The sequence below is a fragment of the Centroberyx affinis genome, unplaced genomic scaffold (genome assembly GCF_046629955.1).
Source record: "Centroberyx affinis isolate AG114_WGS23_722 - 3 ecotype Tasmania unplaced genomic scaffold, CSIRO-AGI_Caff_v1 ptg001386l_1, whole genome shotgun sequence".
Taxonomy (NCBI): Eukaryota; Metazoa; Chordata; class Actinopteri; order Beryciformes; family Berycidae; genus Centroberyx; species Centroberyx affinis.
This window is the reverse complement of record NW_027279869.1, coordinates 314,662-329,009: the sequence shown is the minus strand read 5'-3', so window position 1 is coordinate 329,009 and position 14,348 is coordinate 314,662. Positions and strand designations below refer to the sequence as shown.

Sequence of the window (14,348 nt, the reverse complement as noted above, 5' to 3'; positions counted from 1 at the left end):
TAGGAAAAACCCACACTACTGCCTTTAACTGTGAATGCACACAACATCTGACAATATTGGAAAGCATCAGTCATCTGAAACAAGAACATCTGAAACTTTTATGGCTAGTTTTCTGAATAATTCTTTACTGGACCATTAAATTACTATTTGATAGTATAAGACTCTCAGATGATCTTACCATATTCCCTTATGCTTTGGGTCTAAAACTGACAGTATCTCTTTCACGTTGGATTATAGATCTGTCTGTCTCTGTTTCCCCTGGTCTGTATACTCTTTTACTATTTGTAAAAAAATAAATAACTCTTGTGTCTGGCCCATGTGAGCTTTTGCCCTCTTGTAAATGTAAACCACACAACCTTGTTAGCTTTGAGGGTTAGCATTAAGGTATTAGCTAACATCAGCGAAGTGCTGGTTGGATTCACCCACGCTATTTCACTATTTTTCATAAACAATACAGTTAGCTCTTGTCTGGGGCCCATGTAAGGTTTTGCCGTCTTGTAAAAGTTCAGGAATGTAACTTTGTGGGTTAGCGTGCAAACATCTTATGGTAACTGTTAGTTAAAGTTAGCGTAGCGCTGGTTGGATTCCCAGCTGTAATTAGATCAGTACAGCTCATTAGCTTGTTCAAAGATTACACACTTCATTAGCAACTGAAACAACATCTCATAGACTATTTAGAGCCAATAAGCTTAACGCTACATTTCACTAAAACATGGACACGTCAGTCTTGCTTTTTGATCTTAAGAGCATTGATGTAGCCTACATGCACACAGCAAACTAATGCACAATCCCCACAGATGTAGGCAGATACTGTAATACAGTGGTTCTCAGAGTACTGCTATAATACATTGGTATCTACCATTACACACATGTACGTGCACTCATAAATACGCACATCCACACACACACGCTTTCACACACTCACACACTTCCGTGCAAACATGCACACACATACCGTCCTTAGGCTACGTACGTCCTCACATACCTACACACTTACACACTTACTTTTATCTATTGGCTCATGTCTGCAGGGCAGCATGTCTGTGAAAGCTATGCCAGTAACACACACACACACACACACACACACACACACACACACACACACAGAAACACAAAAATATGCGCTCAATCCACACACACATTAAACACACATATAAGCACTTGCCATTTTGACTGTAATGACAGGAAATCTGCCACTGATTATTTTGTACCTATACTTACATTAAGAAGCTAAACGTCCCGTCTAAACGAACTGAAGGTAACTGGAACTGGGCTGAAAGAGAGGGTGGGGGGAGGGGGAGGAGGTGAAGGGTGGAGGAGAGGAAATGAACCAATGGAGCAAGAATGAGATGAGAGAGATAAAGAGAGCCATGAGACTCTGTGAGGATGCCATGGCTTCCGTCACGTGTGTGTGTGTGCGTGTGTGTGTGTGTGTGTGTGTGTGTGTGTTTTAGTGTGTGTCTATGTTTGTGTATGTATGGGTGCATCTGTGCGCATATGTACAGTACGTGTGTTAGCGAATGCACGTGTATGCGTGTGCATTCATGTGTGTGTGCGTGTGTGTCTCCATAAGAAAGGAACCTTTCTCCAGTAGTCTACCAGCTGCCCCCTATCCTCCTCTCCTCCCCGCAGAGAGAAAGAAGCTAAAGACCACAGCTGACAGGCACAAAAACAAACTATGGGGGCTAATTTTCACTAAATGTTTTAACCCCACTGCGGGCTCAACTCTCCCCTCCCTCCTTCACCTTCTCTTTCTCTGTGTATTTCTCCATCTCTTTCTATCCCTCCTCCACCCATTCCTTTCTCTATTTCTTTCTCTATTTATCCCTTTCCCTCTCTATGTTCTTTTCTTTTTCCCTCTCCCCACCCACTTACTCCTTCTCTCTCTCTCTCTCTCTCTGCCCACCAGGAGAGCTTTGCAGATTGCGGCGGCAGGCTCACACAGTCTAAATATTTAAACGTGGGGAAACACTTTAAAGCCTCTGAACACTGAACCGCTGAGCCTTCCCTCCAGCCTTTTCTGACATGGCCCCGTGTCAGTCAGGCCGCACCGCACCGGTTGCCCTTTGGATCCGACCCCCACTCCCCACGGATCTCTGTATTTGACCAGAACTTCAACCAGAACTTGGAACGTGAAGCGTCCCGTCAACAGCCGTCACTCATAACACCTCAGCGCGGTGCGGAGAGAGAGAGAGACAGACGTGGTGCTGCATGCATAGGAAGTGAAATCATTATGGAGATGAGGAATGAGGGAGGGATGGGAGGAGGAGAGGAGAGGGAGAGGAGAGGAGGGGAGGGGAGGGGAGGGGAGGGGGGGAGCCGAGGGGAAAGACTCCAGATTCCTATTAATCCCCGCTACTAAACCAGAGCCGGAGAGGACTGTGCAGTGGAATTTACCACTGTGCCTTTTTAGATTTACACATCAAGCGAGAGCCGTGAGCCGTTTTTCGAGGCAATGGTTCAGCTATGTCCGATGCGCGGCGGGTAGCTGTTGCTCCGGCTCCGCTCTGTTAATCCGAAGGCTGCTGTGTGATTTATGGAGGGATCACGGTACAGTAAAAGTGTAAATGGACACCCAGGGCAAGACACAGGGATGCAGAGCTTATTAAAATCTTTGTTGCATTACTCACATGTTGAAGAGAATAAAAAAGAGTGGTAGCGCTTTAGAGAAGAGGGCTGACTCAGAGAGACTTTGCCTTTAGCACCTCGCTCTTCATACACACACTCACACACACACACACACACACACACGCACACACACACAGAGGTACGCAAACACACCGTTACACACACACACACACACACAGGCACACCCATGCAAGCACACATGTGCGGCACACACAAACAGGCTTCCGTGTGCATGCACTCATACACACGCATTAATCAAACATGTACTGATGCACTAACACACCCACCCCCATGTTCACACACACACTAACACACACACACACACACACACACACACACACACACACACACACACACACACACACACACACACACACACACATTGGAGCACATTTCCAAACCAATCAGGAGAGGAATACACCCTTGTCCTCTCTAGGGTGGTGGAGTCGTTTTTTCTTCTCTGTCCACCGGCTTACTCTTTCCATTGCATCCTCTTTTCTCTCCGTTTTTCCCTCATCTCTTCATTTCTCTTTTCTTTCATCTGTTGTTCCAATGGCTGGGAGGCAACAGCTTGTGTTTGTTTGGACCGTACTGTAGCAACAGTAGGCTACCCAGCATGCACTCTGGGTGGAGGGTCTACGTCAATGCACTCACTCACTCCCTCCTTCCTTCCCTCCATTTCCCTCCATTATCTATCTATCTATCTATCTCTATCTCTCTCTCTCTCTCTCTCTCTCTCTCTCTCTCTCTCTCTCTCTCTCTCTCTCTCTATCTATCTATCTATCTATCTATCTATCTATCTATCCCTCCCTCTCCATTCTCAGATCCTGCTCTCCATCTACTCCTCCTTGCCTTTCTCCTTCTCTTTCTACCTCCCTCTTTCCTTCTTTTTCTCCCCTCATTCACAGCCTCAATCTACTCTCCATATACTGTATATCTATCCATGCTGACCCGAGTTCCTTTCCTCCCTCCTTCCATTCTCTCCATTCAACCATTCATCTATCCATTCATACCCTCCTCCCTTTCTCATTTTCTCTTCCTGCTGGTGTTTTATTTTGTGGTTGAGATTTTCTTATCAGGTGGTCCGCCCACAAGCCCTAGTGCATATCAGTTGATCCATTGTTTACATGGTGTAATTGCATACACTTCTGGGCAAACTGAAAAATATGTTTTCTTCATTTTGGATCACTCCTTCACTTCTAATTGGGTCACTGTTGCCTCCCTTCCTCTCACTCTCTCTTTCTGCACTGTACTACCTGCTTCTCTTCACTCTTTACAGGAGATGTTGACAGGTTGTATGGAGGGATGTAGAGAGGGAAGGATGGAGGGATGGATGGAGGGAAGAAGAAAACATGGAGCCTGGGGTGGAGGCGTGGAGGGAGGGGTGGAGGAGTGCAGGCCCAGGCTAGGTGTGAGTAACGAGGTGCTGACATGGCTGGAGTCGGGCCCATGGAGCCAGAGCCTGGGTGGCAACTGGGGAGACATGCTGCAACACCTCTCTCTCTCTCTCTCTCTCTCTCTCTCTCTCTCTCTCTCTCTCTCTCTCTCTCTCTCTCTCACAGACGCGTACACACTCACACACACACACACATTTGCACAGAGAGACAAGAAAGGAAGAATGACAGACAGAAAGACAAACAAATAGTGGAAGACAGACAGAGAGACAACCAGGGATGCTTTGAGGATGCATGATGAAGAATGCAAGACTGCAAACCCAGACAGATAAATAGACAGGGCCGAGACGCGAGGTGGTTACAGTAAACACACACACAGACAGACAGAAGGAGAAGTGGAGTGCATTAGGTCACTACTGTAAGCAGGAATCAGGATGGAGAGGTTATTAAACAGAGGAGTAACTGGGTCATTAACTCTGCTGTTAGGAGCCACAGGAGGGGGAACACCCTGGAAGGTAGCGTACACACTGCAAAAAGTCATGCTAGCTCCTACTAAGAAGATTTAAATATTGTTATAAAGAAAATATTTAAGGCATTTCTGCTTTATTTGAGTGGTGACAGTAGAGAGAGGCAAGAAAGACTGGAAAGTCAGATGATATGTGACAGTGTGACAGTGCCAAGCGCTTATGCATTAGCCTGAGCCACCCAGAATACCTTATTCAACATTTAAAATAGCTCTTAAACACTACTAATTACAAAACAAAACATCTCATTCACAGTATACCCATTAAATAACTAAGCAAGTGGCCGTAAAGTTTTGCCATATAGTTTAAAAGTGGTAATCCTTAATGTCCTCGTTTAGTTTTTTTCTTTTTTTGTTTGTTTGTTTGTTTGCAAACATCTTTGGTGCTAAGCAGTCATTGCCGTGGTGTTTTTGCACTGCACATCCCAGAGATCACTTCGCAATCAAAGATACTGTCTTTTACTGTCTTTATGTCTTTTCTTGGATTTTCTGTTGATGAAAACCAGAGGGTTTTTCCCAGGAAAGAGCTACCCAACAGCAGGTGTTTAAAGCAGCAAATGTAAAAGCTTTCAAGATCTGGGAGTTGGTTGAATTGGCAATGGAGAGTAGCAGATTACTTTGGATTATCCCTAAAAGTAAGTGTAAGCATTTCAGCGCCAGTAGCAACATGTTTTACAGTGTGCTCCACCAGTGCAGTCAGCCTACAGGCGCTGCATGCAGCAGGAGCAGGAAGGAGCGATTAGCAGCCAGGACCTCTCATTACGCCTCGGCTAATGGAGCTGTTTGTTGGGCCTGGCCTCTGCTTTAGACAGCTTCTTAGCACCGCTCTGTTTACTGTCTGGATACTCCGTCAACAAACACACCAGCCCAGAGTCCCACACACACTCATCAAGGGCTGTTGTCTCCGTAATCACACACACGCACACACACGCGGGTAAACCACACACATACAGACACGCGCACAACTGAACTACACACATGCCACTGTTGTCGGATGAAAACCTTATATTTTTAAAATGTCACTGTCTTTTTCGGACCAAAGAAAAGCAGCTTTGTTTTCAGCTTTATTACCAGGAATTTATAAGTTCAATGGTTGTAGAAATTTCTCAACCCATAGAACACCATGCAATCCTTCAATTGAACTTAAAAACATGAAAATGACCAAAATTGGAGTTACAAGGTTTTCACCCGACAGTGACGAGTGTGCACACGCACACATGCAAGTGTTTGTCTGTATGTAGGTTATTCATGCGTGTTTGTGTGTGTTTTGGTTGTGTTGTAGACAAATGTGTTTGCACTGCCGGTGTGTTTGTTTGCGTATAGGTGTGGTCGTTTACTTGTAGGGTTGTTTAAGGAGTGGGTGCATGTTTACTGGATGCTGTTTACTGGATCCTGAAAACAACAAAGGGACTGTACACTGCAAAGGATACTTAGTGGAATGAATGTTTAAAGAATGTAAAATTTAGAGCAGGTGTGTCTTGGCCGCTAGGAAAACACTGTGGTCGTCTGGCGGCTGTAAGGGAGATGACAATCTCATCATGAAACACACACATATACACACATATAGGAAGACACTGTCAGTCTGTGGTGAGCACTCGCTGCTTTGTCTGTGTGTGTGTTATGCATGACAGCAGAGCAGAGGAAATCAAGGCAGCACATCAAACAGCCAGCTTGACCTCACACCCCGCGAACACACAGGAGGTGTTCTTCTCTGCCCCGGCCTTCACAGCCTCATAACTGAAATTAATGAAATAGCTGCTTGACACAGATATGAGCGTGGTTGAGTCTGTCAGCGCCCAGTCACTGAACGAGCTGACTTTGGCCCGGCTGTCCGCTGACGAGGAAGGGATGAAAGAAAAGGAGAAGAATGTGGAGAGGAGAGGAGAGTAGAGGAGAGGAGAGGAGAAGAGAAAATTAAAACAGGAAAGGAGAAGAGAAGAGAGGAAAAGAATACAGAAAATGTATTGGCACAGAGCCCCTCACCACTCTCACAGACACACATGTACTTGTTCCTTTATATCTTTGTTCGTATTTATTCATATGTTTTTTTATCCTCTGTTGTTACTCTTTTGTACTATAGCCTTAACTTTTGTTGTTGCTTTTTTATAATCTGCCATGTGAAGCACTTTGTAACCGTTGGTTTTGAAAAGTGCTATATAAATGACGATTTACGTTTTATTGCAATACTTATCAGGACCCTCATTGACAATCTAACCCTAAACCCAAACCCTAATCCTAAACTACCTTTAATCCTTACTTTAACCTAAACCTAATCCTAATTGTAACCTTAACCCCGAGCCCAAGCCCTATTCCAAAAATACCTCCTTTAAGAAATGAAGACTGGCAAAATGTTTTTCCTCATATTTCTCTTTCTCCTTGCGAAGACATTTGTTCCTCATAAGCACAGCAATACGAGAACACACACATACACACACACACAAACACATACCCCCACCTTCACCCAGACAAAAACTTGCGCTCGCTCCTCTGTGTAATCTGCCCGTCTGATCTGGCCGACACTCTGTGGTTAGTAGCCTCTCTCCTCACTCCACAGCCAATCGCAGCGCTGCCTTTGAACTCGGCGGCCAAGAAAGTGTAACCCAGCGTGCCGCTTTTTTCTCCTTTCAGGAATGATCAGAAACATTATAATGGTGAAATTGGCAGAGAGTGAGGGGCTGAGTGGGAGGGGGGGGGGGGGGGGGCTGACAAAAAGCGAGTAAGAGGCTCGAATATTGTCAACGTGCTGTTAATAAGCTGTGGCGGCGAGCTGAGGTGTGTGTGTGTGAGTGTGTATGAATTCCTCTGTGTGTGCATGTATAAATTCTTGTGTGTGCGTGTTTGTGTGAGTGTGTATGTGTGTACATGCATATGTGGGTACCTGACTTCTTGCGTGTGCATCTGTCAGGGTGTGTGTGTGTGTGTGTGTGTGTGTGTGTGTGTGCAGTAGAGGTGATGTCAGGCTACATTACAGCTTATTGCCGGGTTGAGTGACACGCAGGATTATCGGCTGATGGGAGAAATAAAAAAAAGCTTTCATCAGCGTGGGGCCGGGGCCCGCCTGTTTGATGTCAGACTGAAGGAATCGTATACAAGGTGAAGGAAAGGAGGGGAGGAGGAGGTGAAGGCAGGAGGTTGAGTGCCGACAATATGGGGTCATTACACAGCAACAAGTGCACCCAGTAGATCAAGGGGCAAGCGTGCATTTGAACAGCCCCCGCTATCTCACAGATCCTCCTCAAGCCTCCACAAGCCTTTGTTTCATACCTCGACCTTCTGCAGTACTATCAACACCACAATCTAGCAAAGTATCCCCACACCTTGGATGGCAAAATATCTGCCTTGGCGGGGGGGGGGGATCCACTGACTGTAAGGCATTTCCGGTGTTGAAGACCTGGGGCCCCATGCATAAAAATGTTCTATGAGTCTGGCTGAGATGCCATCGTATCGTTTTCCAAGAATTTAAAAATAGCTAAGATTTTATGCCCGGTTTGAAAACTGAAAAACACTGGAGAGGATTAAATTGCTGTTTCTGGCGTCAAGATACATTTTTTTTTATAAATCTCAACCTGGCTCGGATTTGGTCGTAAGCATAAAGTTTGAGCATAATAAAACTTCATCTACATTTTAACTGTTTTTTTTTGCACTAAAATCTCTCTCTCGCTTCCCTTGAATTTGTCATGACCTTTGGCCTTCTGTCCACTGTTAGGTCACTTCCTGGGGAACCACAGCGTGCTGGACATCCTGAGGCAGGAGGGCTACGAGATCGTCCACACGCCCTCCGATCACCAGGAGCCAATCACAGAGTGAGTAGGCAGATAGACTGTAACAGATTACATGAAGTGGGATTACAGTACTGTGGTTATGAAAAAAATAACTCTAATCTTGTTGGGTTAATAATGAAAATGTTTGATGAGAAAATGGCATTTACATTGTGAAGGTTAGGGTAAAGTTATGGACACTGACAAACTTTTACACATCTTAAAATCATAATTGGTAATGGTTGTTAGTTATGGTGACAGCACTATTTATATCCCATTCTGTAAATTGGAATAAATATGTTTTAAACTTCTTATTCTATTCATTTTAGAGGCAAAATAATCAACAAGTAACTTCAAGTAATTCAATTATGTTGCTGAGTACTGAGTATTGAATTGTACTGATTACAAGTTGAGCAAGTAATCAGTAATCTCGAACCGATTACATTTTGAAAGTAAACCTCCCAAGCTTGCTAACCTGACAGGATGATGCATAGAAAACAGGAGGAGGGTCTGTTTATGTGCCAGCATCGCTTTGATAACTTTATGGTAATATGGATTGTGAAACAGACCATTTGTGCACCGTTACTTGTTGGCAGGCATGCAGATACATGTGGACATACATCATCACACAGCCGCTCAAACACACACACACACACACACACACACACACACACACACACACACACACACACAGAGAGAGGGAGAGAGACAGAGACAGAATCTATCCCCCACAACTTTAGCGGCCCACATCCGTCATTTTCTCTCTAGAGTCAAGACCTCAGTAGATTTATTGAAGTGTAGTTCAGATATTCTCCAATTCGTACTCTGTTACAAATAAAGCGCAGCTATGCAGGAATCCTTTGATACCTCCTCACCTTCCTCCCTCCCTCCCTCCTTTGCTCCCTGCCTCCCTCCCTCCCTCCCTTCCTCACCTCCCTCCCTCCCTCCCTCCCTCCTCTGCCTGCCAGCAACAAGCTGCCAGAGGTGGTTCTGCCCATTCTCAGCAGCCACTGGTACCATTTGTGTGTATTTGTGTGTACCATGGTGCACACAAATATACACACACACACACACACACACACACATGCATGAGGGGTGAGAGGACTGTGCCAAGGAGCAGGGGAGTGCGGTTGGACACACATACACACACACACCTCACACAGAGGCTTGGCTTCTGTCCTGCAGCATCTCCTCACACAAACCCTAAACTACCACACAACCATTTATGTATGTGTGTGTATGTGTATGTGTGTGTGTGTGTGTGTGTGTGTGTTTGTGTGTTCGGGATGGTGGGGGGAAGGTGGTTGAGTGGGTGTGTGGGGTTGTGGGTACATATAGTGGTGCATGTTTGTGTGTGTGTGTGTGTGTGTGTGTGTGTGTATATGAAGGACATGTGTATGTGTACTGTATGTGCTTGCATGTGTTGTGGTGTGCGTGTGTGTTTGGGAGTGTGTGTATGGATGTCTGCGTATGTGTATCAGTATGTTACGTTTATGTGTATGTGCACTGTATGTGTGTGTATGTGTGTGTGTGTGTGTGTGTGTGTACACCCCCATTCCTTGGCACAGAGCAGCTCTCCTCACCTAGGGGGTTGATCCGAGGGCCATGCAGGTTGGGCCCATAAAATGGTAACAACAGCCACTTGAACCAGGGTGAAAATGGAAAAACAAGGAACAACAAGGGAAATCTCATTAAAAAGAAAAAAACTTCTACAGTAAAAACATCCCCATCCATCCAGCCATTGCTTTTACAAACTTCCCACTGCAAACTGCAGTTGTAAACGTAGCCTCCTTTGCTCCCGCTCTACCGCCCTGTTTGCAGAGCTGTGGGCTTCAGCCAGTAGTTCTGGTTTAAAAGCTGACAAGTGGACTGACTTATTGCGGTCAGAAAACACACACGTATGCTGCACACACACACACACACACACGACCACACGCACGCACACAGTTGGAGCTCCCTGATAGGAGGTGACGTGACAGGCAAGGAAAAACACCACAAGATGGCTGAATGAGAGGTGTTTATGAAAGCTGTTAGCCTCAGACCTGGAGTGTTTCGAACCGATTGGCAAAAGGTCTAACAGTGAGTGATTATATGACTGACAGCCAGAGCAGAGTGAAGCTGGTTTTTGGGTTTATGGTAGCTTGACCGCAGCCTGGAACTATCATCAGTCTGACCCAAGCCGTCAAGACCTGGATGGGGTTTTTAATGCCTCCATGAGTACAAGTGCAGACCATCTAAATCATGATGACCTGAAAGACTAATTACAGTTAATCAGCAATACTGGTGGGAATCAGACCAGAACGCTGACACGTTATTAAGATGATAATCAGGCCTAAATACAATAATATTATGATTCTTCACATTTTGTGGTACGCCAAGTGTTGTGATTTGATACTGTGATATAATGCGCTTTACGGCCCTGTTTTTTGATGGCAGTAAAAAGCTGAAACGATATACTTTCAGGCGATTAAATCGATCTCACTTTTAAGTAAACAGCCATAAATCAGTTACTACATGAAATTCAAGACCTTTCAGACATCTGACGACTTCAAGGACTTTTTTCATTGTGAGTCAGGAACATATTTTCATATGAACACCATCATGTGATCTTTAATTAATAGCCTTACAATATGTATGAATAAAAATATCAATACTTGGCATCAGCGCATTAATACAGCATCAAGGGGAAACGTACTAGTGTATTGATCGCCTTCTTTCTACTGAAGAAAGAAGGCATGCACTACATGGTTTGTTTCAATGTAACACCCTATGGGGAAGTGCATTGCAATAGGTTCACTGCTGTTCTGATGATCTTTCCGATATCTCACCCTGAAACAAGAAGTCACATACAAGCCATACAAAAACAACCAGGGAGGAGGAGAAAGTATGAGTAATGGATGAAAGGAAGAGGAGCATGACATAAGACTGTGAGGAGGAGTTGGTGCTCCTGGGTGGTCTGCTTTGGGCAGATGTCATTTTTGACAGAACAGGATGACCACAAGAGTTACAACTTCCCCTGATGTTGCCTGCTGGGTATTTCTGCCACTCAGTAAACTGTTTACAAGGCCGGGGCTCTTTAGCGGTATTCATGTCCTTGTTTGAAGTTCAAAGTTGGTCCTACGTAGGGAGCATTACAGTGGTCAGAAGCCACAAACAATAGCATTCACTGGCAGCCAATATGGAAACTTGTTGTTAGAAATGATACGATTTTATCAGTTCAAGAGTGAGCAATTAACTAACACTTAACCTATGTGCTACTTGATGAGTATGAATTGACTTAGTTAAGAAAAGTAAAGTCAGTATCTTCTGCTCATCCTGTCTTCTCCCTATCTGATTGTCCTGCTCCAGGAGTGTGGCAGAGGGGGAGGAGCCCACAGTGGAGCCCTGGGAGGAGAGCGCTGAGGCAGGTACAGCATCTCCCGCCGGCTGGGTGACCAGTTCCCCAGAGTTGGAGCTGGAGTTAGAAGACCCAGAGGGCCTGCCTGGCCTGGGGGAGGAGGAGCTGCCCCACATGCTGCTGCCTGACAGTCTGAGCCAGCTAGAGGAGTTTGGACGACACAAACGGCCTCGCAAAGCCCACCGCGGCCACGGGAGACCCCGCCTCTTCAGTGACCTGTGGGTTCGCATCGGGGACGGGTGAGATATGTCACTGTAATCTGAAGATTAACTACAGAGATATTCAACACTATAGAGTTAACTATAGAGATATTCAGCTGTATAAAGTATTAATTTAAGAGATACTCAACTTTACTGATTTAGCCACACCGGTGTTCAACTCCACAGAGATTTAACTATAGAGACATTCAACTTTTTGAAGACTTAACTGAGGAAGTATTCAGCTCCATAAAGATTTAGCCTTAGAGATATTAAACTCAAGAAAAGAATGATGCATGCGTGCAATTGAAAGACCAAATCGTTATTTGATTGGACACTTATTGGACATGTGGAAGCACTTGTGCAAAGCAGTGAGAAAAAATATGAAGGAATGAGATGAGGAATTTGTTTTTATATTTTGGTATATGATCAGCATGATAACATAGACATTACAACTGCATGCACAGGGCATATTTAGGTACCACCTGTGGTAATCACATGCACAACCTACGTTAAAGCTGCACCAGGGAACTTTGGATGTTGGAGGCTCCAAATGGCAGCAAGAGGCAACTGTTTGAATAAACCATATAACACAGCATGCTCATGTTTACCAACCCAGCTGGACTGGGATCACTTTATACCAGAAGATACCAAAGGGATGAGATCTAATGTTTGTGAGTCCAGCTTTCTTTGGACGGAGCACTCGCTTGCTGCTGTTTAGGAGGCAGATTGCATTAGCTTAGATTCATCACTTCTTGTGGGCGGAGAAGATTTCCCGCTATTGTTCATACCCAACACCAGAATTTCAGTTTGGCAAATAGGGTGACAGGGATAGACAAATAGAGAGAAAGGGATGCTCTTCTCTGTTGCAGCTCCACTTTGTGATTTAGGGTGATTTTCTTAGAAACAATCCCTTCACAATCATGCAGACAGAAAATGCTGGATAAAACCTGATTTTTGATGTCCTTCTCCTCTCTCTAGCACCACCCCACCGCCTAACATGAGGATAATCAACGGCTACGTGACGGTGGAGCCTCCATTGACCCGCCAAGAGCAGCGCAGACGGACAGAGCTCTACCCCGCGGTGCAACACAACAGTCCAGCTTCCTCCACCCAGCCCAGTCCCAGCTCCGCACAGCCGGGCTTAATACACAGCACACTCACACTCTCTTGTGTTCTAGCCTGGCTGTTATCACACATGCTGTTCACCTCCTGACCACACGGTGGAGTTCTCACATAGACAAACACCCAGACACTGCTGTCTCCATACCAGAGCTGTGGAATGTAACTGAACAAGGACACACAAGGATTGACCATCAGCGCATGCAGACAAGTGACGGAGGTGACTGAAGGAGGTGGTGGGAGGACTATTTCAGCCAGGACGACATGCCCTGAGACAGAGAGGTCCTACTGTCAGCCTCCAATACAGGGAGGGGTCCAGCCCACAGAAACACCAAGTCTTTAGAAACTTGTCAAGTCTCAAAGTATTGTGTGGAATAAGCTCTCAGCATGACTCGGGCGATGGATGGACTGTTAAGATAAAGTAATGTGTTAGACTCTAGAGGAAAGAGTCTTAAAACCTCATGAAAGTATTATGATAGAATAACATAAAACATAGCACAATTAAGACCTGTAATTTTCAAGAGTTTGTGTGGTGGAGTCCTCCACCTAAGAAAAACTGTAATACTGTATATAAAAAAATAATATTGACATTAATGATGAGAATAGACCATACTAATAACTATAACAGCTATAACTGTGATAAATGAGTTGAATGCATACAGTAAGACTGTACTGTGTAGGAGGAGGTGGAGCACTCTGTTGCCAGTTTTGTAAATTGTGCATTTTGTTCATAAAGAAATATTGTATATTTATTATTTCTGGAAAAAGAGTATATTTTCTTGCTTTTGAAGATAATTGAAAAAATAAACGTTTGAAAACTTTGTTGAGATTTCTTTGGTAAATATGTGTTTAATCAAAGGAGTTGATCATGCAGGCTGGGTCTCCCTAAAGCACCTTGGAACCTCACCCTATCTGAGAAGTTGAATAGAATAGAATAGAATAGAATAGAATAGAATAGAATAGAATAGAATAGAGCAGAATAGAATAGAATAGAATAGAATAGATCTGTAGTAGCCTAAGAGAACTTGAGAACTTGTGATGCGCATAACGAGAGTCAGCAGTATAGAAAGACAGACATAATACAGCTGAAGTAGCCTATGACTATTAGGTTAATATGTACATATAAATTGTTGTTATGTTTAAGTTTCATGAACTTAATGACATTTGTCAGTCTCATATTGATTGAATAAGCTCTCAGATGTCTCTCGGATGAAGTTACAGCATGTGACAGCCATATATTAGTTTTTGAAGGATTATGAAGCCGTGAGATAAGCATTAGATGTCTTTCTTAAGGTTTCATTGTAAAATTTGGACTAAAGTGAATGTGCA

The 14,348-nt window shown here is 44.5% G+C and overlaps 1 protein-coding gene across 2 annotated transcripts in view; it reads left to right on the top strand.

Moving 5' to 3' along the window:
- Window positions 1–13,822, top strand: part of trabd2b (TraB domain containing 2B) — a 71,877-nt gene extending 58,055 nt beyond the window's left edge. Inside the window, exons 5-7 of one of the 2 annotated variants that reach the window (XM_071526132.1) lie at window positions 8,252–8,348; window positions 11,655–11,939; window positions 12,879–13,822. In XM_071526132.1, coding sequence (XP_071382233.1) covers window positions 8,252–8,348; window positions 11,655–11,939; window positions 12,879–13,113 — 617 coding nt within the window. In that variant the 3' untranslated portion in view covers window positions 13,114–13,822. Of the gene's footprint in view, window positions 1–8,251; window positions 8,349–11,651; window positions 11,940–12,878 lie in introns of both variants that reach the window. The other variant, XM_071526131.1, reaches the window with a different exon arrangement.
- Window positions 13,823–14,348: the final 526 nt, after the last annotated feature.